At 33.5% G+C, this 25,273-nt stretch overlaps 2 protein-coding genes across 3 annotated transcripts in view; both read right to left on the bottom strand.

Annotated features, from left to right (window-relative positions):
- Positions 1 to 21,707, bottom strand: part of LOC143923064 (receptor-type guanylate cyclase Gyc76C-like) — a 77,488-nt gene extending 55,781 nt beyond the window's left edge. The window contains exons 1-3 of one of the 2 annotated variants that reach the window (XM_077446558.1): positions 21,539 to 21,658; positions 3,830 to 3,911; positions 3,641 to 3,726 (exon numbers count right to left, since the gene is read on the bottom strand). The gene's annotated coding sequence lies outside the window, so the exon portion shown is untranslated. Of the gene's footprint in view, positions 1 to 3,640; positions 3,912 to 21,538 lie in introns of both variants that reach the window. The other variant, XM_077446560.1, reaches the window with a different exon arrangement.
- A 1,054-nt stretch (positions 21,708 to 22,761) lies between these two features.
- Positions 22,762 to 25,273, bottom strand: part of LOC143909106 (guanylate cyclase 32E) — a 31,648-nt gene continuing 29,136 nt past the window's right edge. The window contains exons 22-24 of the mRNA XM_077427007.1: positions 25,018 to 25,243; positions 23,412 to 23,513; positions 22,762 to 23,287 (exon numbers count right to left, since the gene is read on the bottom strand). Coding sequence (XP_077283133.1) covers positions 22,762 to 23,287; positions 23,412 to 23,513; positions 25,018 to 25,243 — 854 coding nt within the window. The remainder of the gene's footprint in view (positions 23,288 to 23,411; positions 23,514 to 25,017; positions 25,244 to 25,273) is intronic.

Below are 25,273 nucleotides of genomic sequence, written 5' to 3'. Positions count from 1 at the left end.
GGCGCACTCTGGGTCCGGGCTTTATTTATAACAAGATGTCTATACCCTTCAGGTATAAACAACGATTACCTAAATAAAATATGGCTTAGATCGTCGACTTTACAGAGTCTTTACTTAATATTATGTACAAAATAAATAGGTTTGAGATGTTTTTTCCCTATTATGCTGTACATTAAAATAATATAATACTATAATTACTAAAAAAAAAAAAAATTGTAAAATAGAAAATGATCAGTAGCTATTAAAATATATATAAAATATATTGTGAACATGATTTATTAATAAAAAAAAGCATTTAAAAAAATAAAGAAAATAAAAAATAGAGGCCGTCATGATACATATGTCTAAAAGATTACAGACCGAATTTGACATTAAATGGACATTTAATCATAATGAAAACAACTATTATAATTCCGCGAAACTTTCGTATCACATTAAAGACCAAAGCAACCAAACGTTTGAACGACTCATCTGAAAGACTGTAATTTGTATGCTCACCGAAGCTACCCATCAATTATTCACTTAGACTGATTCGTCTGATGTACATATGTATGTATGTATGTATTTTGAAAAGGCATAAGAGAGGAATAGTACGAGGTGATGTGGAAGTGCGGGAGGACAGGTAGCCAGGTCAGTAGCAGGAGCTGGAGAGGTGAGGTCCTCGTGGTGGCGTTGTTGTTGTTAACAGCGCAACATACATAATCGGTCGTAGAGGCGGTTTAAAAATAGATTCCCAGTTTAGCTTTTGTTTTATTTCTATTTATGTTTGCGGCTCCGCAGTGGTCCAACCGCTTTTTCAACAGTGCACGCTCTTCAACACAGCCTCAGCCTCAGCACCAGCTCATCCTCCTGCTACGACGATTTGCTGAGACTTTTGCTCCTTTTCAGTCGTTGTTTTGCTTTGTTTCAACGGCCACCGTACGTCGTGAGTAAATAACATAAATACGTACTGTCGTTAAAAGTGATTCACAAATTTAACGGAGGAGATCTCATTTAAGAGAAGCGGTCGACCTATGTATATACAGAACATGAAACAATATATGTATGTACATACATTTCTAATTGTGTATGTATGTATATATGTAATTATTGTGATTTTAATAAAAATGAATAGCTGCTCGAATTCTGACCAATTTTTTTTCAAACATGAAATCTCAACAGAAATATGCTAAAATTTACAAAAAATATATTTTCGATTAAAATACGTAACTGTAGCAAAATAAAATACCTTCAAGCACTTAATGCCATGAAAAAAGTAAAATATTTTTCGAATAAAAAGTATTAAAAAAAATTCAGTCGAAATAATGCAAAAAAAAAAATCATTTCCATTAGTCAAGTATCTAATTAGTATTAAAAAATATTTTTATTTCCAAACACTCGTACAAAAATTATAATTAAAATCTATTTTCCTTATTGAAATAAATGTTGTAAGAAGATTAAATCGTGCTTTCCCGTTTTGTAAAATTGGATAGTAAAAAAGATTCTACAAAAATTATATAATAAAAATCATCTATTGATTTGTTAAAGATAAAATATGAAAATACATAACACTAAAGTATCATCCAGGATTAAAATTAATAAACACATTTTAAAAAGGATATTATTATTAGTATTGATAAGGTTAAAAGAATTTGAAATAGTCCTTCTAAATGTAAATCACTACCATATATGAGATTTAAAATAATGAATCGGTCCACATTGGATACAAAAAGAATGAGAGGCGATCTAATCGAAGTTTACAAAATTATAAATAACTCACTACAATGGTTCTTCTTTAACATTTAACAAAAGCACTCATCTGAGAGGTCATATTCTCAGACAGCAAAAATACATATATTCATACATATTTTACAAAAAATGAGATATTCCTTCTTTTCAAATATAGTGGTTAAATTTTGGAATAGTCTACCTTCTTAATAGCTTCTATGTATATATTTATAATAACATAAACTTTTTCAAATATAAACTTGACGATTTCCTAAAAAATAATGGGTTTTCTTGGCTCTTCATTCTTCATCTTTGGATTGACAAACCTATTGGACCAAATGGCTATGCTGCCTCTCCGTATTATAAATACAATATGTACTGTGAGTATTATAAATATAATATGTATTGAAAATCAACGAGCACACATTGAATACACTTTTCACTCAACAATCAACCCAATCGAAATACCGCGATGATTCATTCGAAATATCCCAAGATTGAAGTGCAACGACGGCACTCGTTATTTTAAGATAAAAAAAAACCAGACCATAAACAATATTAAAGGACACACCAACACTCCACAATCCAATTCAGACAAACAAAACACCCCACAAGAAATGAAATACAACGCGGAATCCTGGAAAAGCATCGATTAGAGCAGAGACGAGTACATTGCACGCTTGATTATTATTATTGTGGTCTAAATTTAGCTAAAGCATGTAACGAGATCATCAGCCATGGCGCCACCAATTAATCTACGCCAGTTGCGTACGTTCCAAGAGTGCGTCTTTGCGACAAAGCCGCACATTGTCCGCGTGCAGATAAACAGTGTCGGGATTTGGGTCCTCCGCAACGTCGGCCTCGAGGAATTCAGGGCCCAAGACCAAATTAAAGTCGGCATTGAAAATCCGACCAGTGAATGACAAGCTGTTGTTTTGATCGGGAGGAGCACTTTCTCCTCGGCAACCGGAGGTCTCACGTTCAGAAATATATACACACACTGGAAACGGGCCAAAGCCAGGGGGGACCACAACGTATGAAAAATAAACACTAACGAATATATTATTATTAGACGTCAAAACACGCGGTGGGAGTGTTCGGCGTTGTTTGTTGTAGATAAATTCGCAAAAAAACAATAGCGACGATAATAATAACAATGATAGAAAAGAAAATTGGCGCTTTCCAAACGAAGCACAATCATAAATAAGCTGCTAAGATTAGACTTTTAACGATATCAAATGGAAAACTTTTGATTTTGCCTTTTTATCAAAAATTGTCTCTTTAATAAAAAAATGATTTTCTTTTTAAATTTAATATTTCATATAAGGAAAAAAATCAAGTTAACTTTTGATGAAATTAAATGTTTGTAACCAAAAAAAATGTACTACAGCTTATTTTATTTCACGATTTGCGTTCATAAAAGGGCTGTCTGTATTTTTCCCATATACATATGTATGTATTACGAGCTATCACATTTCTCACATACATTTTTAATCCACTAATTACATATATAGTGCTAGAAATGACTGTCATTAAATGCAAAACAAACGAAGTATAATATGTAAATACATACATATATTAGGTACATGTCTCTCATCAAGGTGACAATATGACATAAGCGTATTTTTAATATTAAGGTTCAGATATAAAGATTATAGTGTTATAAATACAAAAAAATTAAAGTTAAAAATGATTTATAAACATGAGGGGGAGGGCAATTTTGTTTATATAAATATGATATTCTGAATGCACACGATCATATGTGTGTAAATAGTTGATAATAAGCAAAAAAGCCAATAATACGCAAAATCCTAAGGTTGTTTACAGCAAATAGCGAGAGAAATGCTTATTATATGTTTACATGTATTGTATATTTACATAACAGCAAACAATGATAATATGTATGTACATATATTGTGATGAGTAGACTCACCATGCGTGCGGGTTGCCCTTTAGGTCAGCGTTGATCAGGTGCAGCCACCGCTGGATGTGAGATCATCATAAGAACACACTGTTGAACTGACAAACACACTGTTTTTACTTTTCGCCAAAGGAATCAATATAACGTAGCCACTCGATAAACGAATTAGCGATAGTAATTGGCGGAATAAACAAAGCACACTTCACACGTTGAACGTCTGCCGCTGGAGGACCAGAACAGTCTGAGCCGAGTGGCGAGCGAACGACGCGCAATGCTCCTACTTCTGAAAGCAAAACACAAAACAATCGATATCAGAATTCGAAGAAACACGCCAGAAAATTGCGGAAAATTTAAGGGACGCTCGTAGAAATTGGATAGTTAGTTTTTTTTGACCAATTAGTCACTTTGAGTTACGCCGAACATCGAACTGATGAACTGCTTTAAGACAGATCTCATTTTAATTTTTTTTATGAATGCTCTTTCTGGCAACTGATAAACAACTCAGATTTGTTGTCTCCTGTCGGAGCAAGCCCGGTCTCACTCGACAGTTGACGAGACTGTTTAATATAAAATAGACATCATTCTTCCTACCCGCTAATTAATTACGCTTTCGTTTTTCCATCCATGTATTTTCCTCTCATTAATTCCCGTTCGAAAAGGTTTATTCTGACAAAGGATGAAAATGTTTATCTCAAAGTCAAGAAAAATCGCATAAAACATAATGTTAACAAATAAGTTATTTTCCTTTTCCTTAATAGCATACTTAGCTTGACCAAATTTTCCAGGACTAAAAACGGGACCCGCAAAAAAATTGTTCCCCACCCCCCCGACATAAGAAAAAATGTATATCATGTCCAAAAATTTTATAATTTTACCCTCAAATAACTATTAATATTATCAATGAATTATATATATTTTTCAGAATATACAATTCTTGTGTACACGGACAATAGAAACAAGATAAAAAAATATATTTGATGCTCGAAACGTGTAAAATTAACAAATAAAATAACTAAAAATCCCCCAAAAAAAAAATGCTCTTGGTTTATTTCAACTGAAAAAATTATGTGCAATTGAAAATTTTATTTTTTAAGTATTCATTTGTTATTTTGTTAAGTAATATAATTTTTACCAGAACGTACATTTTTTTAAAAGAATAAAATAAAACAAGATAAAACATTAAATATAATTTAATATAATATTATATTTTACAGTTATTTAAAAAAAATATGATGAAAATAATAGCACAAAGCTATTAATTTTTTCAGAAACATGTAAAATGAATCACGCAGGAAAATATTTAAATGAATTTATTTTGTGGAAATGTATATTTATATAAGGATATTTGCTTTTGGGAAAAAATTGATTTGGAAAAACAAGGACAAATCAGAACAAATTAAACAATTTTACGAAAACGAACGAAAAGCATATAAGAAATGGGATTTTCCCGGCCAAAACGGGAAGTATGGTCACCCCAAGTAAACCAAATGTCAAATGCTTGAGATAAAATATTTTATAATTTGTAAAATTACGAAGTGTCTTAATAAAAATATTTCAATATGAATTTTCGGTTACCTTCTAAAAATAATCGAAAAGCAACAAAAGACGGAATGATATTTCAGTTTAAATAGGGTCATGATAGGTCTTTTTAACAACTACATATTTAATTTTCGAGATAAAATCAGCACCAACAATGGGAAAATTCTGACAAGATATGACCAATACGTATATGCATATATTAGTATAAAAATACATTCATATCAGTGGCGTGCTGTGGAAATCTCTGTTTTTGTCGCACAGCCTTATTGGCGTGTGCGCGAGCAGAATTCAAGTATGACGTTATCTAGTCCCTTTGTATAAAAATCATCAGAATTTAAGCACCATATAATTCGATTCATAAATATACAATTTACATACTTCATCATGAAAGGTTTTGAATAAATTCGTCTCAAATAAAAAAAAAGATAACAGCAAAAGATCACCTTTCTGGCAGCTAAACAAAAAGCCCGGTAAAAGTATTGACATTGCAAAAAATCAGACCGGTCGATGTGAGAATTGATCTCTAATCGTACCTTGGAATGATCGAAACACACCTATGAAATTTTGGCACGCGCTCATTAAACTATCCTATCATTCGTAGCTAATTTTTAATGCTCGATCTATTTTCGCGCTATCATTTGTAAATATGTAGAGATGATGCGGGTATTGTGTGGAATCCTTGAATGTGATTAATCGAAATGATTAATAAACTAACCTCCATTTACTGTTAGCATTATAATTATATTACAAAAAGTCTCCAATGAACACATTTTACACACGTCAACACATATTCTTAGTCAATTAAAAATCAAAAGATTAAATTTCAAACACGAGCAACCCATTAACGAATTGTCAATAGATCTAGTTGACACCCCGCCCTATAAAAAAGGTTGTCTACCGCTGACCCAGACCACACCTTGTAATAAGTATACTCTCGAGCATTTACATTGGCAAACACGAACGGCACTTACTAAATGTAATGTTAATACATAATTGATTAGGTATACTCATAGGCATTACATATAAAAGAATTTCAATAACGAGAGGTGAATGCTATTTATTGCAATGTAAATTTTCTCGTGTATCTCAAGAACATAACATCATTGAAGACTTACAGAAGGAATTGGACACACAATTTTTTCGCAAATCAATCAACATTAGCCTAAAAACAAAGAATTGCATGAAATTTATTAGCATCGAGGTGCATACATACGTGCAGCGTATTTTCTCGCATGTACAAATACATAATGTATTCAAATTGAAACAAATTTCATTATAGATTCCCCGTTATTCACTTCGAACTGGCTCTAAGTACATGACTACGTCTGCGAAATGTTATGTATATTTAAAATTAAAACGAAAGCTTTTGAGGGATTTGAGATCATCCTCAACACTAGCGGATTCACACATTTACATTTTCATTTTCGTTTACATTTTCAAATTTTAAATAAAGAAAAAGAAGCGTCCGTTTGCAAAAAGCGTTCGTTATTTTACTAAATACATCACATTTACGAGAAGCTCCATAGTTGTGGTTATTGGCCAGAACTAATAAAGTTTTACATTAATTGTTTTCTCGAAATATCGCAGACTCGTCAATGCGCGGGGTTTATGTGCACACGTACGCATTTCCGAAAAAGCCTTAAGCATAGCTTTCGGCTTCATTTGGTTAAGCCCTGCAACTTTATGGGGAGGGGGGGGGAGGAAGCGAGGTGGTGAATTTTGGAACCCGACCATTTTTTTTAACGCCTCGGGCCCCCCTAGCAAAGTGAATCCACCACTCAATAAAATAAAAAAAATCCTTGGAGGCTCTACATAAGTTGGAGCTATGTAAATAACACAGCTAGTAGAAAACAAAGAATGAAGTGAATTTATACCCAGAGCTCGCTTTTGAGCTACATTAGGCCGGAGCGAAAAACGCAAATTTTGGATTGATGGACCTAGAGGAAAACTTTTGTCGTATCAAGGGAGCGTTAGATGAAAAAAATACCCAAGTAAGCTCTCAATGACTATTATTTACAAAAAAATTACGGGAACATTTAAAAATGACGATTTTCTGAAAATAGCGATTCCCCCATACATACAAACACGAATTGCGAGCGTGGGGCGTTTTGAAACGGCGAATTTGAATTTTCGTTTATCAGTTAAAACTTATCATAATCGACTCAAATAAATTTCAATACGTGAATATAAAGCGATTATTTCTTTAAAAAATAGTAAAAAAATCAAAACTATGTGAAAAAAAGAGATATGTGAAAAAAAAGTACTTTATTGAAATTTTTGTCGACATGAATCGATTGGTTGGAGGGACAGCACATTGTTTAAAATCAATGATTTTTATTATTATGTTCTTTTGATACGACGAAAGTTTTCCACTAGGTCCATCGATGAAAATCCAAAATTCCCGTTTTTCGCCCCGGCCTAATGTATGTACATATTATATATATATATATATATATATATATATATATATATATATATATATATATATATATATATATATATATATGTATATATATATATATATATATATATATATATATATATATATATATATATATATATATATATATATATATATATATATATATATATATATATATATATATATATATATATATATATATATATGTATATATATATATATATATATATATATATATATATATATACATATAGATATCTAATATATAAACATTCAAAGCACATTTAGAATATTGTTGTTTGTATAATAGACAAGTGGTGCTACCCAGATTCGCTCGGTATTATTCGGCGATAGCAGCAGAGACCACCGCTTTTCCGTTCTATCACAACGGTTGACCGTCTAAAAAATCGAACCATGCAAAAAATCTTCATTTGTTTTTTTATTAAATTTATATATATATATATTTGAATCGAAAAAATAATATTTTTTAACGAACGACCAATCACAAACGTCTTTGATCAATCCAGCCAATCAGCCGATTTCGGCTTTATATATGTAGGTATATATTTCACTAGTGAAAATATATTTTCACCAATTCAAGCAGTGAGAAGGTATCAAACAATGAATTTACAACGTTTAACTCTATAAATTTAACCCTATCAACCCAATCTTAAATGAATAGAGCCAACCCTTACTTAACCTAACCTATCCTAACCTAATCTTAAATGAATCAAACCAACCCTGAAAATGTAACTGGTTATGATTTCACTGAAACGTCAGTGAAAATATATATACAATTGAAATATAATTTCACTGTAACATATACGAGTATATGTATGTAAAAAATGATGCGATGTGGGTATGTGCCGAACTGTGGAGACACAATCAATCAAAGTCAAGTGGTCGAGGAGACGCGGGGAAGTGGGGGGGGGGGGGGTGGAGCGTTATGTGACGACAGGGCGAGCGACGTCAGACCGAGCGACGGATGACACATACACACACCCACGAGGACACACACATTCATTCATCATTGCGAACGGGTTGGATCGGTGAGCGTGTAATGTGCGCACTCAACTTTTTACATTATATTTATATATAATATATAATTTTATTTTAATTACTGTATCAATCCCTTTCCGAAACCAACGGGCACAACACTAGTTATGTATATTGATATACTGATATCAGACACGCATCTGAAGAAGAGGGGGGGGGGGGGAGCAGGAAAACCAAAAAATAAATAAAAAAAACACTAAGTATTTAAAAACGTTGAGCGAAGTAATTCAAGAGCTATGTACATACATGTTTGATTTTTATATTGAAATAAATTTTTACAACCGCTTATGTGCATTTTATTGAATTGCAATAAAATAATGCAAATTCAATATTACATACATATATACATACATATGTATGTATCATACTTACATTATACATAGGGCAAGAATTAAATTTTACATTATGTAAATGACCATTACGTTCGACGCATTACGCGACAGATGAAATGGAAAAAAATGCACACATTCACGGCGTGCGCACATTCAGCGATCATGGTCGGGTTTTGTCGTATTTCGAGGCCAAACTACAACCGTTTCGCAGCGACGATTTCATCGAATTAGCCGTTCAATTTGTACGTTTCAATTTCCAAGTCGAATATTGTGCGTGTTTGGATAGCGATCCGCATTGTGCCAATGTACGTACATACATAGAGGAGCGCGGACACAATCGAACTACATTTTTTTAACTGATTTTTGCATACATATGTATGTATACTTTTCCCGCCACTACCAAGTGCGGTGCGGTGCGGTGGGTGCAAATAGTGCATATGTTCATGCGAACGTTACGTGATTTGTTTGCGAAACTGTGCAATACAAATACACACACATTGTGAGCTAAATGTCGCCGGCTTATCGAATGTTTATGCTTGTTAGTTCACTGTTGTGTTCAAAGTTTGAATTTTAAGTTTCATATAATAAGTGTGTATCTGTTTGTGATGATCGCGGCTCGTGCTTAATCTATGCCATTTTAGATGCGGCGCATAAGTTGAGTTCGACAAATATTTACGGTGGCAAACGATTTAATTTCAGCAATGAATTGTCATAATAATTATATCGGGTGTTTTTTTTTAAACTAGAAAACGTATATACATACATATGTATAAAAGATATTATCACAAGAAAATTTTTAATCAATGGTAAACGCTCAGAAATTACATATTATACATTCATTTATTTATTCATCCCTCACATTTAATCTTATAATCATTTAAATTTCGCAATAAAAAAACTATCAATAATGATTAATCATCATGTATGTATGTATATGTTACACCGAATCCGTGAAATTGTCTATTACACGCATTCGGCAAGAGAATTGCCGAATGCGTGAAAAATGCAAGCATGTTGCCCAGTTCACGGATTTGGCAAATTTTTTGGCGAATGCGTGTATTCGGCAAGAATTTGTCTGCTCAAAGCATGGAGTCGGCAAATAGACAGCAGCGCTCCGGTGTTGTTTTTTAGAACTGAACAGCGTGGACAAGTGTCAAAGTGACGGCTGAATGAGGATGTTTAATTTACATATTATTATGTATAATATGACTATATACATATGTTTCGATCATCTCATATGACTTATACATAAATTAATGTCATTTTTATACATTTTGATCAATATTTTAACAGTGAAACATATGTATGTAGTCATATTATACATAATAATATGTAAATTAAACATCCTCATTCAGCTGTCACTTTGACACTTGGTTATAATATAACACGCTGTCCAGTTCACGCATTCGGCAAAGAATTTACGGAATCCGTGAACTGGGCAACGTGCTTGCATTTTTCACGCATTCGGCAATTCTCTTGCCGAATGCTTGTAATAGACAATTTCATGGATTCGGTGTAACATATATATGTACATACATGGATATAAAAGGCTAAGCTATCCATCCGTTCGTATTATATCAATACTCTTTTTCATACTTGAAATAAGAGCGCGTTTCGTATATCGTGAAACTATAATAAATAAGCCAGCAGAGCGAGCGAGACGGCACGAGATACGACGCGCGCTCTATTGGGATGTGGCCACAAAGATGGGCGCGAAGCGTGCGCGCGGTAGGACGTGTTTTGTTTACAGGTGACAACTAATTTGTAACACGCTTGCGAGCATCTCGTCAAAAATTACTAAGTTTTAATTGTTATAATATTCTTTAATTTTATTATTGCAATAGTCAAACTCAATATTTTAAGACAATAATAAGTCAGTCGCCGCTTCATAGCTACAAACTATAAGCACGACTTTTCGTGCACCGGTATATATTTTTTTAATTTTCAAAAACGCATCGCAAAAGTATTCTATGAGAAAAGTGACACTATTCAATTTTGGAAAAGTTGTGATTTCCTTTTTTTAAGTTTTTTTTTAAATTATTTTTAAAGGGATTTTAAGTTACCGTAATTTTCGCTAACCTGTAATCCGATAATTATTTTATCAATTAACAGTTTACCAGTGAAATACCGGATTTTCAATCTCAAAAATAAACTCCTCTTTTTTAATCAAATATATTTAATTAAACGCTAGGAAAGATTATTTATTATATATCGCCCAAAAAAAGTAAAGGTATAAAGGTGAGTTTTTTATATATAAATTAATATTTTACAAAGTAATAAAAAAATATTAATTTTTTTATTCGTTTAAGAAAATAACAGCGAAGAAAACGCAATGTATTCACACTATCGTCTGATAGTTGTTTGTGATCTACATAATTTTTCAAATATTTTTTTCAGTTCTATTTCATTTCATCAAAAAAGTCATTTCTTTTCCCACGATTTCTTTATTTTTTTCTTCAGGATGGGTTTCATTCCCAAACTCACTTCAGTTTAATTTCTAAATAATAGCTAACTAAAGCCTTTCTTTCACTGATAACACACATTTAGCCGTATATATGTATGTACAACTACTGCAATATCATCATCTGAATATGAAACTGATTTACTATATCTTGTAAATCCGATCTATCTTCTATTATTTTCATTGTTGTATATTTTTTTTCTCTTGGACAAAGCACTGGGTCAGGCCAGTTGCCAGAAGATAAAATAAAGGAGAGGACTGTGATAAAACAGCGAATATATTTTGTTAATTTATCGATAAATTACCCTAGTGCGTATTTTTTTTATTTTAAAACAGTATTTTAGTTAGACAAAAACTGTTCCACTTCTCAAACATTTCGAAACTGTGTAGATTTTTGTAGTCGTTGAAATCATTATAATGGTTCATTATTTCGTTAAGCACAAAAGTCTTAAAAACTATTGTTTATCATTTTGACCGAAACGTCATACTGTGACAATATTGACTCGACGATACGAAGCAAGCAATATTGCCTTGCAGTCGGCCAAAACAACGTCTAAACGTGCCGAAACATACGCTGCTGTACATATAGTATAAATAGATACTGTCGATAACGTGAGCTGATGTGCTGCGCTGTTGCACGTGAACTGCACAATAGTACATATGAGTAGACCTTTATACAAAAAAAAAATTGTCACTTGAAATTGTCAAATGAGTCACTTGATGACCCATGGGTCATAGGTTGCCGATGCCTACTCTAGTATATACAATAAAAATCAAACAAGTACACTATGATTTAAATTTTTTTAAAAGACGCTTAAATTACTAAAAATACATATAAAGAAAATTCAAAAGAATATTTATAATAATAAACTACTTAACAAAAGAAAAAAAACGACCAGGCTTAGATTAAAGTTTCAAACCATCCCTATCGTGATTATTGCACACATAGGTAGAACCAGCACAGGGCCAACGAGAGGGGGGGGGCGCTAGGGTAAAGTTCCAGGGACCGGAATACTCGAGGGGCCCCGTGTCAGGACGCCCTTTTTCGCATATTAAAAATATATCTATCAAGATTTTTTTTAGTTTTTCATAGAGCCAGGAACTATTTTTCCAGCACCCGGGATTCCTCTTGGTGACCCTGGAACAGCACAATAATTGGGCACACCACAACTCTCAAAACACATATATGTATATACCCGCTGTTAATTTCGGTTCAGTGATTATTATTGGTCACAAAGCGCTCGCCCAAAAATCACTAAAATCTCTATAACGGAACATATGGCAGCTGAAAAGTCCATCATACTAATGAGAACGCAGTGCCAAATATTCCGTATTCGCGATTTTTATGGCAAAAATTGTCTTTTGGGCCATCTAATGTTTGTGACTAATATTCCAATTACCGTAAAATGACAGACGTCACACATAATTTCACTTAAAAAGCCCATCAGCGAGGGAAATCCTTGCATTGAGCAATTGTAACTTGGACATGGGTAAACAAGCGAATCTATGCATAATATAATATATGAAACGGTACGTTGGCAGGAGTGAGGAGTGAGCGTGGACCGTGCGTTATGGCCAAACCGAAAAGTGCATCATCTGTCAAAATGGCGGCAAAGGCGACGGTGGCGACAAACTCGCGGCAATAATTGTTTACATTACATACACACATATTTTTTTAAATATGGCCGCCCGTCCGGTGGTGTTTCTCACAAAGGCTGACATTGGTGCGCGCAAATAGAGCGACGAGCGCCCGTTTTATCAAACGCCCGGCTATTTTTAGACGCCTCGGCTCGTAATGCGCTCGTTTTCCGTCAAATCGGACGTCCATTTTTACCCGGCTCTCCCTCTATTCACTCGTTTGTTTTATTTGTTGCTTTTTTTTTATCCATTATTATTATATATTTTATTTTCATCCGCGGTCTCGCCGCGCGCGGAATAAAAAGTAAATACCGGTTCGACGAGCGCGAAACGAGCGTCACGCGCGCTCTTCCCCGGCTTATCAATTTATGAACGGACCAGGCTATCCGCAGCGAGAGAGACCATCTCGACGAAATAATACTTGCCACGCGTTGCCCGGCCGAATACGGATTCACGTTTTTAAATTCCTCATCTGCAAACATATTTTATGCCTTCCTCTTGCAAGTGCATACAAGATATCATCCGTAAATGGTGGCTATCGACAAATTTCACAAACCGATAAACGGTAAATCATTTTTCCTATTACCGGTATATTGGTATTTACCGGTAAACAAAGATTTTTTTACGTGGATTTAGTCAACTGTAAGTTGTATTGGTACTTTTCCTAAAAACGTTAACCTAGATTGAATCGTAAATAATTAAAAAAATAATCTAAGTTGGATAATACCATGTAAATACATTTAAGTAAATTCTTAACCTTATTATATACATAATCTTATATATAAAACTAAAACGGTGTCTGCAATTCGTTTCCGATTGCCTGTCGACAAAGTCGTTTCTGATTGGCTGGATTGGTCAAAGAGGTTTATAATTGGTTGGTCGTTAAACATATTTGTTTTTATTCAAATATTATTATATAAATTGTGAAGATTTTTTTTTATGGTTTTCATTTCATTTACATTTACCGAGCGAAGCCGGGTAGCATCACTAGCAATTAATAAATTTTAACTTTTAACCAATCATATTTATTTATTTAAAAGTTTGGATCATACATAGTTGAAACAAACGTCTGATCGCATTTATTACGATTTGGTTGGTCATTTTTTCAATTTGAAATTGTTACATTTAATACTGAAAATAATAAACTAATTCCAGACCATAGAAATGTTATAATAATAGAAGTGGCTTTAGGCGTGATATTGTTGTCAAGTGACGATTGTCCACAGACATGCCTAAATAATTTTAGCATCAGTCGTATTTGATGCTTGGTGGTCGACGTATTGTCCGATAAAAACTTCTCTGGGCAAGGGCAATGGGCTAGTGCATCGTTAAAAATTGCACAATGGATTCAAAAACACACAATAAACAACATGGGATACATTTTTATAAGTAAATTGAACATTTAAGTAACATAATATTCAATTAACATCGTAGTTTGACAGTTTTTAAAAGTGTCATGGCGATCGCCCGCATTCTACATAAAATTTCAGGGATGGCACCAGAGAAATATAAAAATTATTTTGAAATAAATGTAAAAATATTTCTCTTGGTGGCGCCGAATACTCAATTATATTAATAACCAATTATTTAAGTTTAATTAATATAAACATCGTTCATTTCATATTATATATATTTTTGTTGAAACTATACATTACACATTAATTATAAGAGTTCCCAAGGACAAACAAATACAAAAAAGTGGATAAAAATAATTCGCCAACTGAGAAAAGAAACGGATTGGCCTACAACGCCCAACACCATAACAACACCACTCAAATTTTAAATAAATCTATATCAAAATAAAACTTTAATTTCTGTAGTGAATATGTGATGACCCTGATAGTATTCCGTGCGTTTTAGCGTAGTTATGGAGACGTACCACGTAATATTGAAACAGTTTATTTATCCGTTAAGGCGCTTCTATTATTATAACATTTCTCTGTTCCAGACTACCTAATCCACAATACGCCATTTGCATCGATTTGTATGTACTTAATTAGCATTAAAATAGATTTCGGTTAGTACCGGTAAATTTCAAAATTTACCGGTAAATACCAATGGCCAAACCGGTTTTGAAATCCTTTGGTACCACTAGAGAGGAGGAAGAGATCTGATATAAAACCATTTGAGCCAAAATACTTATATTAGTAGAGGGGGTTGTAGAAAATGCAACGTAAGAAAGCCAATATATTTTTACTGTGCAAAAAAATCGATCATTTTCATCACTATTTACTACTAATGAAGGTGCTGTAAGAATGTGATTTAATGTGGAGGGCAGTGATAGACATGGTGAGGGGGGGGGGGGGGGGGGGGTTAACAATCAAAATCGTATCTTTATGGACTATACTATATTTTTTAAAGATGCCCCTTGACCCCGGGCTCTACGACCGCTTCCAAAAACCGTTTATAATCGAAGTTGTACCTTGACATAGTTGACCATAATCGGTTCTTCCAAATTGAAAACTTTAGATTTGCAAAGCGGAAAAAGAAACAAACGCACTCGTTTATATATACATATGTATCTATGTTACAGTACAAGTGTACATTTCATTCGTTCATGAGAATACTTAGATTGTTCATACACGAACTAATCTAGCCAGTTATAGTGTATAAGTATTCTCAGTCGTTTATTCCATCCTCTATGTACATACATATGTATGTTTACTAGGGGTTTCTGCCCGGGTACACCCGGGTTAGAAATTCCCAAAAATGGACGGAATTTTTGGTGTCCCGTGGTCCGGGGACTTCTTATCATGAATTCCGGGAAAAATATATCACTGAAGACGTTCTTCAAATGTTATAATAAAGGCGAATATACATACAAACATATGTACATACATATATCCTATGTACGACGAAAGAAACTCTTTAAGATTCTGATGAAGATGATATAATTGTGTCTTTTCCGATTAATGAAGTATTAAATAAGAAGTTAACAAAGACAGATCTACAAAATAACGTAAACAAAAAGACACTGAAAGAGCTGGAAATATTTTTGCCGAATCAAGAAATAGGTTTTCGGATTCTTATTTAAATATTTTAGTATTCTTAAGAAGCTATTTCAAATAAATTTACTTTTTCCAGTTAATAGATGTATTGTATGTTATTAAATAAATTTATTATCCAATCAATCACGAACACTCGTTTTACAGATAGCTCCAATGCGACAATTATTATATATTTTTAAATAGACCATAGATGTTGTATTAATTTATTGTAAAACAATTAATACAAAATCTATGGTCACACATTGTACAGACGCATTGTAAGCATTATACAAGGCAAATACGATCAACATACACAGATACATCTATGGAGAAATTTGCAGCATTTATACAAACCAGAGAAAAATCGAGATGCTGAATAACTCGAATTGTGCCAGAGAGAAATCAGATAAATTGGCAAACTCTGATAGCAAACGATCGACCTGGAGTCACAAACCAAGGCCAGCAGCAACCAGTGGAACTCGAACCCATAACCACTTTGTTCGAAAATATTATATTTTATTTTTTATTTTTTTATTGTCACAAATCAATACACACTCGCCATTACAGATTTGCTCCAATGCGACGGGTGTACGTTAATGAAATACATAAACAATCAGAAATACAGTAATACATACATATACAATCAGAATATATAGAATATAATAATTAATCAGAAATAATAATCATAGTGACATCTATGGATTTCAGATTACTGTGTATAATTAATACAAATTATACACAGGCAGATTTTTGTGACAACAGGATTAGATTTTTATGCCAAACATTAGTCAATGCTGCTGGTTATGTACATACATATTTATTACCGAGAGTTGGTGCGTTCTCATACAGAGACAGAGCGTCTTTTACGAGGCTTTTTTTAGTTTTACTTAGCCTTTTGGTCTGACACTATTTCCTGGACTCCTCCGATCGGTTTAAAACTTTGCCACTTTGCGCGGTTTGGTCACCGATAGAAATTTAAATCGCTTCCACTAATTCGATGTTGAAAAATAATCGTAATAAACACGTTTAAGAATCCAAAAATTTTGGAGACGATGACAACTCATTATTATTGAATGCAGTGTGACAGCATGCTATACATATACAACTAGAAACATAGAATGAATTCAAGACGATAAACGATATATAATAATAATAATAATTATTATTTTTAGTTGTTTGTGTATATATATGTTTTGTTTTTGTTATGTCTAATTTATTATTTTGTTTCTTGTCTTTTCTGTTATATTTTTGACCATTGTGGCGCATTAGGAATTCCTGTAATGCTACAACGGTCCAAACTTTAAATAAATAAATAAATAAATAAATAAATAAACTATTCACAGACACTACACAAGCGCATTTGTTCGCGCCAACTTTCGGTAACAGACCTGGTTCGGTGATTATTATTGGTCACAAAGCGCTCGCCTAAAACTCACTAAAATCTCTATAACGGAACATCTGGCAGCGAAAAGTCCATCATACTAACGATAACTATCATAATAACGAGAACTCGAGTGCCAAATATTCCGTATTCGCGATTTTCATGGCAAAAATTGTCTTTTGGGCGATCGTCATGTGACTAATAATCCAATTACCAACCTGACCTATTCACATGTATATGCACAATATGTAAATAGAAAATGAGGATTATTTATATATGCAGTTCTACTTTTTGATAAAATTAGTAGAGAACAAGAGTTTGATAGTATTGCCACTGGTGATATTTAGTAGGTAATTATAAAAATCCAACTACTTTATAAGTTACTTACTACAGTTGTCTATCGCTTGTTCTAATCGTGGCACCTTGTTCTAATTCTCCACATAAGACAGCGTGAAAAGAAAATATCGCTGAATCAGTTTGAAACGGACAAATAAAATATTTGGTGCCTTCAAACACCATTCTATATATGTACGTTTTAGAAGACCATACATAGAACCACTCAATTAAATACAAACATATACCTTATTTTATAGGTATTTGAAGCAACGAAATCTTTCCCACCTGGCGGCACAAAAGAAAGTCCTTTAATCTTCCAGAACCACACGCTCGTTAAATTGGAACCCCCCCCCCAACTGAATGAGTATAAGTAATGATGACGGCCTCGAACCAACACAAGCGAGATTGATTCAGAAAGCACATACATAGAATATCTTTTCAGCGAGGTGAATATACTGAAAAAGTATCCAAACCTTTCAGTGACAAAATACTCACAACATATTAGACCTTGAGCATATATGTACATATGTATATAATGGAGCGAAGCTACACAGTAAGAAAATTATGTCATCTTTGACAAAGATATACATATGTATCTACAAATTTGATAGAAACTTCATCGTGTCGCTTTTGCCAAACATACTGCATATCATCCAAATATTAAGAACATTACAAACTCTATCTATATAAACATCTTCAAGATTCAAACCTGTGACTTTTGAAACAAAGCTAGCATCGTTTACGAATCATATAGTACGCATCGAATCAATGAGAACTACATACATACATGTATATTAAAAGACCGTTTAAGCAAATTCGTTATTTTTGCAAGGGTCAAACGGTTTGGTTAATAGCCGTCCATTGAAAATTGGCAACGTTCGGATACAAAGATGGAAATTCGCGTGTCGTTCGCACCGGATCTTTTCGATTCGTGTTTTAAATTTGGTATCGCCCAAATTAAAACGCGCACGTATAATCGTTCGCATTTGCATCAGCATATTCAATGTCATATTATTTCTAATTTTAGCAACGCAAAAATTGAAATAAGCATTTCCATTCCGGCACGCCGATAAAACGCGTATAAAATTCGCTAAAAATATAATGCGATCATCGAAAACCAAGTATACAAATTAATAGCGGACGTTTACATTTTGCTTTCGTCTTCCAAATCGCGATATCTATCGATTGATATTTTCCAGAGGCGATTTTCATTTCAGTTTTTCACCATGAGCCACAAACATACTCGCGATCCAATCTTTCATCTTTATGAGCATCTTTCGTTGAAAATCGATAAAGATCTCAAATTGTAATTTATAGTTGCGGTTGAACTTTTGATGCGGTTACCGGAGATCAACGGTCCTATCCAATAATAACAGCATCTGATGACTTGTCTCGATTACATACATATGTATGTACATACATACCCAAATTGTCGACACGTTGTTTTTCATAAGATAATACGCGAAAAAAATGTGGTCACATCATTAATTCAAATCGAAATAAATAAATAGAAAAAAAGCCTAATCGGTTACATCCGAAAATTTCAATGTCTAATTTTGATATAAAAAGTCACGCTTAAATTAAATGTTCGATAGGGTCAACACACGACTTTTTATTTATACGCATAAATTAAATCGCAAACTGTCGCGGATTACCTACTTCGAGGAAATTTTTACGCTTATCATAAATATAATAATTTCACGGAAAATTTAACCAAATGTAATCCGCTTGGCTGATTTTCACGTAATAGCGCTATAATAAATCCGTAATGAATAGTTTGATGAAATAATTATTGTACAATATCATATAAATTATAACACTACAGAGTCTACGCCCCTTTGAAGTTGCCAAGTTGAGTGTTTTTATGTCCAAATTATACGAAGTCACTAAAATATAATAGGAATTTATAACAAAAAAGCCATACATCATCATTTTTCATCATCTCTACAAACCCGACAGATTGTTGCAGACAAATAAACGCAATTCAAGTTTCACTCGAATACATACATACATATGTATATACATACATTGAACACATTCTAAAATATACTATTAATTTATCGCGTTATAAACTAACTGTAACGTTGCGGGGAGCTCTTGTAAATCATTTTTAAACAATATAAAAGCAAATATAAAATACGAATCGTATATAATAATTGTCTAATACGTGTCCACGTGCATGCTTGGTGAGTGTGTACGAATTGGGTCTACGTGACTTGACAGAATGTTAAATTACAGAAAACGCAAATATCGGAAGGCAAAGATCGAAAATCGAAAGATCTTAAGTCGAAAGATCAAAAAAAAAATGGTGCATGGTAAACGGTACATACTCACTTAATTTGCGCGAGCAGGATACAACAGGAACAAGAGGAACATGCTTTTCCTCCCGTATTCTGCGCGCGCACATTAACACGGGAGGAAAAGCATGTTCCTCTTGTTCCTGTTGTATCCTGCTCGCGCAAATTAAGTGAGTATGTACCGTTTACCATGCACCATTTTTTTTTGATCTTTCGACTTAAGATCTTTCGATTTTCGATCTTTGCCTTCCGATATTTGCGTTTTCTGTAATTTAACATTCTGTCAAATCACGGAGACCGGTACGAATTACACCATGTTCTGTCTCTCTTTCTCTCCTCGGAATCGTATATCGTGGAAAGAGACGCGGCATATAATAATATTATAAATCTAATCATTTTTTTTGAAAAAGAAAATCGTATTTTTAATTTATCCTTTTGTTTATGTCGGCCGATCAAATGGAGTGCACAAGTATGTACACACAGGCCACTAGTTTAATATAAATTACTAAAAAGTAGCACGTGTTTTGCTGAAAGAAACCAACACACATAATCACGAAGCAAGTGTCAAAAATTATTTATTTCCGTTTGACAAAACTACATATACATATACATATATTTTGAAATTTATTTCGACACATAGATATATTTATGTAGTACATATTGCATAAATTTGTTCCGAATTGTTTCTATGCAAATTTGCTGAAAATTCAATATCAATATTGGGAAAATCCTGTTGGATTTTCACATCTGAGGAAATTTCAGACACGTTTGTGCAACTCGCCAATTTATTTGCAATATTGAAACGACACAAAGGATCATTGAAATTCAATTTTGCGTTTCGACAGGAATCGATGTATAAAATCCGCAACATTAGTACGAACGTTTTAAAAACGGAAATCGTCAAATTTCCCAACGGCAAACATGACTTCTGGTCGCCCGAACCGCACAAGGCATCTTCACAGCAGAAGATGGTTTTATTTGTTCGATTCATTTCGTATTACGGTGGACAATTTACCAATTGAGCTTTCCGCTTCGTGTACGCAATCTTTAATGGAAACCCTTAATGAACACACAAAATACGAAATTGCACCTACATTTTTAAATACCACGCGAAAAATCAAACCGGCAAAGTCGAAACGGGGGATTTTCGCGCGCTTTAAACCCACCCACTCGATAGCGAATTTGCAATTATTACGGCGAATAGTAACCCAGTTATATTTCGGGATCCGCCGAGGGAAATTTCAAGCATTCGAGACAATTTTCTAGTGACGTATTCAATCTACTGGCGTTTAATTACCGTCTGTGTAATAATGCGTATTTAATAGTGCAAGTTAGTTGCGATTAGGTTTTATAATAAGACTTTGCCTGTGGAAGGGAGGTGGGAGGGAGAGGGGGGGGGGTCAGAATGATATTTGAATTTATTGTTATGATGTTGGGTGTTTAATTGGGGGGGGTTTTTACCTGGTGGGTGATGAGGGGGCAGTGGCTCCAAGGGGCGCGAGGTGTCAAACGTTCGGTTTGACGTTTGAGAAGTCGCGAGAGCAGCACGCGGCACTCTCCAACGAAAACTTGTTGTTAACTATTGAAACTTGTTGCCCCGAGCTGTTGGCTACCGCAACTTTTCGACTGCGCGTTTGTCTCGCTCGCACTTTCGTTTCAAAAGCATTCGTTATCTCTGTCGTTCGTGTAGCTTCGGCAGCGCCTGAGATTCATTGTTTTGTTGTTTCGTCGGTATAGAGACATCTATTGGTGCTTAGCGAGGACGCAAACTTTTTCTCATAAATGTTTATATTTTCGTACATAGATGTCTATTTTACAAGCTTTTTTAGAGTTTCTTATGCATTAAAATTATGATTATATTTTTCTTTTCGCACACAGATGCTGCGTTGAAATATATATAAAGCTTATACAAACATATCTGCAAACAAAACAATTCAATTAAGAATTTGGGTTGAAAATTAGCTGAATTAATTTTATGAGAATGTAATTGATGAAATGAAATGGAAAAGCATGAAAGTCTCAAAGAATTTATTATTATTTTTAATTAATACACACATTAGGTAATATTACTAGTTCTTAATGATTTTGCAAACAATAAATTAAAAAATGCAGCACGTACTTTTTCTTTGTGAGGTTTCATGGTTTTTTTTCTATTTCACTATTCAATTGCTTTAATTTACCTCTTGAAAAAAATTTTATACTTGGATCACTTCATAACATTCAACTTTTTTTTTTAAATATAATTATTAATTCATTGTTTGATTGAAAAGATTTATTTATTCAAAATAAAAGTGCATTTGTATGAAGTTTTGTTATTAAAATTAAAATAATATATCGTATAATTTTGTAAATATTACAAAGTACACAAGCCTTAAACCGTAATAAATACTGAAAAAAATAAATAGAATAATATTATTACATCGTCACAGATTTGAAATATGACTAGAATATGTCTTAAAACTAATTGATACAAATCCAAACTTAATGTATACCTTATTTCATATTATAAACACTTGCAATACCATTTACACATATAATATAAATGCAATAAACAATCATACATCCATTTCTCGTTGTTTATTCAAATTGTAAAATTAATACTGTATTAGTAAGATTGTCCACATGAACGGTCACATTAGAAAATTTTTAAATTATTTTTAATACATTAATAAATACCTATTTGTCTATTTCAAATTGTTGCCAAAATCTGTCGAATTAGCGTGCGTCATGCATATTTTACTTTCACAATTGCCCAAAAGTGGCACATTCAGCTCGTCCTGAATTTGAAACTCGCTATCATCATCTATCCACTCGGTGGCTATGTTATCTTCGTCGATTAAAATAACTCTGCACACGTCACCGTCTCTTTGAAACACTCTGCTGCTGTTATCGTTACTCAACTTTCGATTTTGATGGTCGAAACAATACTTTGCACAAGGACTATTTGGCGCAGATCGGTTCATGCACACGTCCTCGGCTTTGGGCAAATGGTTACAATTTAGAGCTGGCACACTCTGAAAGCAAGTCGTGGGTCCACTGATTTTCTTCTGATCTAACGGTGGGAAAACACACAATTGAGATTGAGCCAAGGTTGCTGTCGAACCAGCCATGTGTTCGATACAAGGACATGACGTGCTCGAAGTGCGAATACATTCAGAACATCCTTCAGACGATTCCAATATAAGTGAACCAGACGATTTTTTACAAGGACTTTGATTGTTTGCTCTCTGGAAAGTCAAATTAATATTGTCAATAGCCGTTAATAAACACCGAAAACAGTTTTTTCAATTTTTCGTAGGTACTTACATCGATCAAATGGTCTTTATTATGCAACGAGCCATCATAATGGTGATGATTGTTTGAAGAATTATTATGAAATTCTAGCAAATTTCCCGAAGCAAATCTTAACTTTTTCGGCGACTCCAAACTGGAACACCTGAAATCACAAACTTATTTTTAAAGCAACTGGTTAAAATGAATCGATGGTTTATACATGCATATGTATGCAGTCCGATCTCGAAAGTAACTAAAACAACAGTAACAAACCTTTTTGAACTCATTCAAAAAGTCTACTTTCAAGTTTGAAAACTTGCTGCATGCCAAACAAAAGTCATTATCTATCATCAAACTTATCATTGCGTACTTTAAGCATAACTAACTTGGCGCGCGTGGCAAATAGGTTCGCTGTATTTATTTAACCTACATTTTAAAAGTTTCCTATTTACATAGCTATCTATAGCTGATGGCAAGTTGTGATAATTAAAAAACTGATTATTGAAGAAAGATTTTTCATTATTACATAGTTTAACCTTTTCTATTATGATTCTTCAGACACTTAGCATATCCTATATATCCGTATCTGGGATGTAAAGTTACTGAAGAATTAGAACCTAACACACACCTACAGCCACCTAACAAATCCGTATCCTATAATTATGATTCGTGGGTACGAAGCATTCTTGAGTTTTCTTCTATTATATGGAGACCTAGTGATAGGGCCCATTGTTTGAAAATCGAGAGAGTACAGAAGTGGTTTCTCAGATATATGTATGTACATATGTATCTAAATGATAGTTCACTGTCGCTATCCTTAGATCTATCCGAGTGCTTACCTGATTGGGAGCACTAGGTTATATTTCCCTCGAGTCACGACGTAGAGTATGTTTGGGAAAACATTTTTATAAATTACTGGTTGGTTTATTGAACAATCCTCAAATTTTTGCAGAATTGAGCTTTTATGTATATTCCCAGCCAACTTAGATAAATCAAATATTGCAATTTACTTTTTATTTCCCTTGGGGCACGTACCAATTTGATGGTTTCGTCGCCTGTTGCCAGGGGCATCAAAGTCCTTGACCAGATTTCAATTAACTTGAATTTGTTTAATCTAAAATTATGCTGATCTAGTTGATCGATTTGAGATCGTCACCTGTTATATTATTGTATTTGTTTTATATTTATGGTAATTTTGTTTTTTTATTATGTTTTATTTCTTTCTCATTGTGTATTTTATTGTTTAGCCATAGCAATGACTTGGAACTACTAGTAATGTCACAATGGCAAATTTGTAAAATAAATAAATAAATATGTACATTTGTAGATAGATGAAAGCCTAGAATATGTAAATAAAAATGTAGAGAATGGAAAGAAATTAGCAAATTATATCAACTCAATAATTTGACCATATGATGAAACGGTTAATAAGCACACAATACGTTCAAAAAGTTCTCATTAGCATCAATTTAATAAGAAATAATTATTTTAAAAGAAGAATTGTATACAAAAAAATTGCCTATAAAAATTGGTACTATTTTTCGGCCATTTACATATGTACTTCATTCAACTAATATGCATCGTAAACTTTAGCACCTGGGGAAGAATTCACTTCTAGTTTGTCTGGGAAAAGGGGAGGACTTATTTTTCCCCGAAAATTCTCTCACCTGAACAGAGGACTCTTTGCAAGATGTTTGTTTTTAAGAGAACTTCGCGGTTGCGAAGGTTGGATCGGTTCTCTTCTCGTGCCTCTGGACGGGTCTTCTCCGATAAGCCAATAGGTCAATTGATCCAGTTTTCCTTTCATCGAAACCATTCCACGTTCAGCGAACTGGTACCCACCCAACCGATCCAGCAATAATTTACATTCCTTACTACAATGTATTTTCAGCGCTGCAAAACACACAAAGACCATTATTCACG

This window comes from Arctopsyche grandis, chromosome 3 (genome assembly GCF_051622035.1).
Source record: "Arctopsyche grandis isolate Sample6627 chromosome 3, ASM5162203v2, whole genome shotgun sequence".
Taxonomy (NCBI): Eukaryota; Metazoa; Arthropoda; class Insecta; order Trichoptera; family Hydropsychidae; genus Arctopsyche; species Arctopsyche grandis.
The sequence above is the reverse complement of the archived record's forward strand: the minus strand, read 5'-3'. Positions and strand labels throughout refer to the sequence as shown.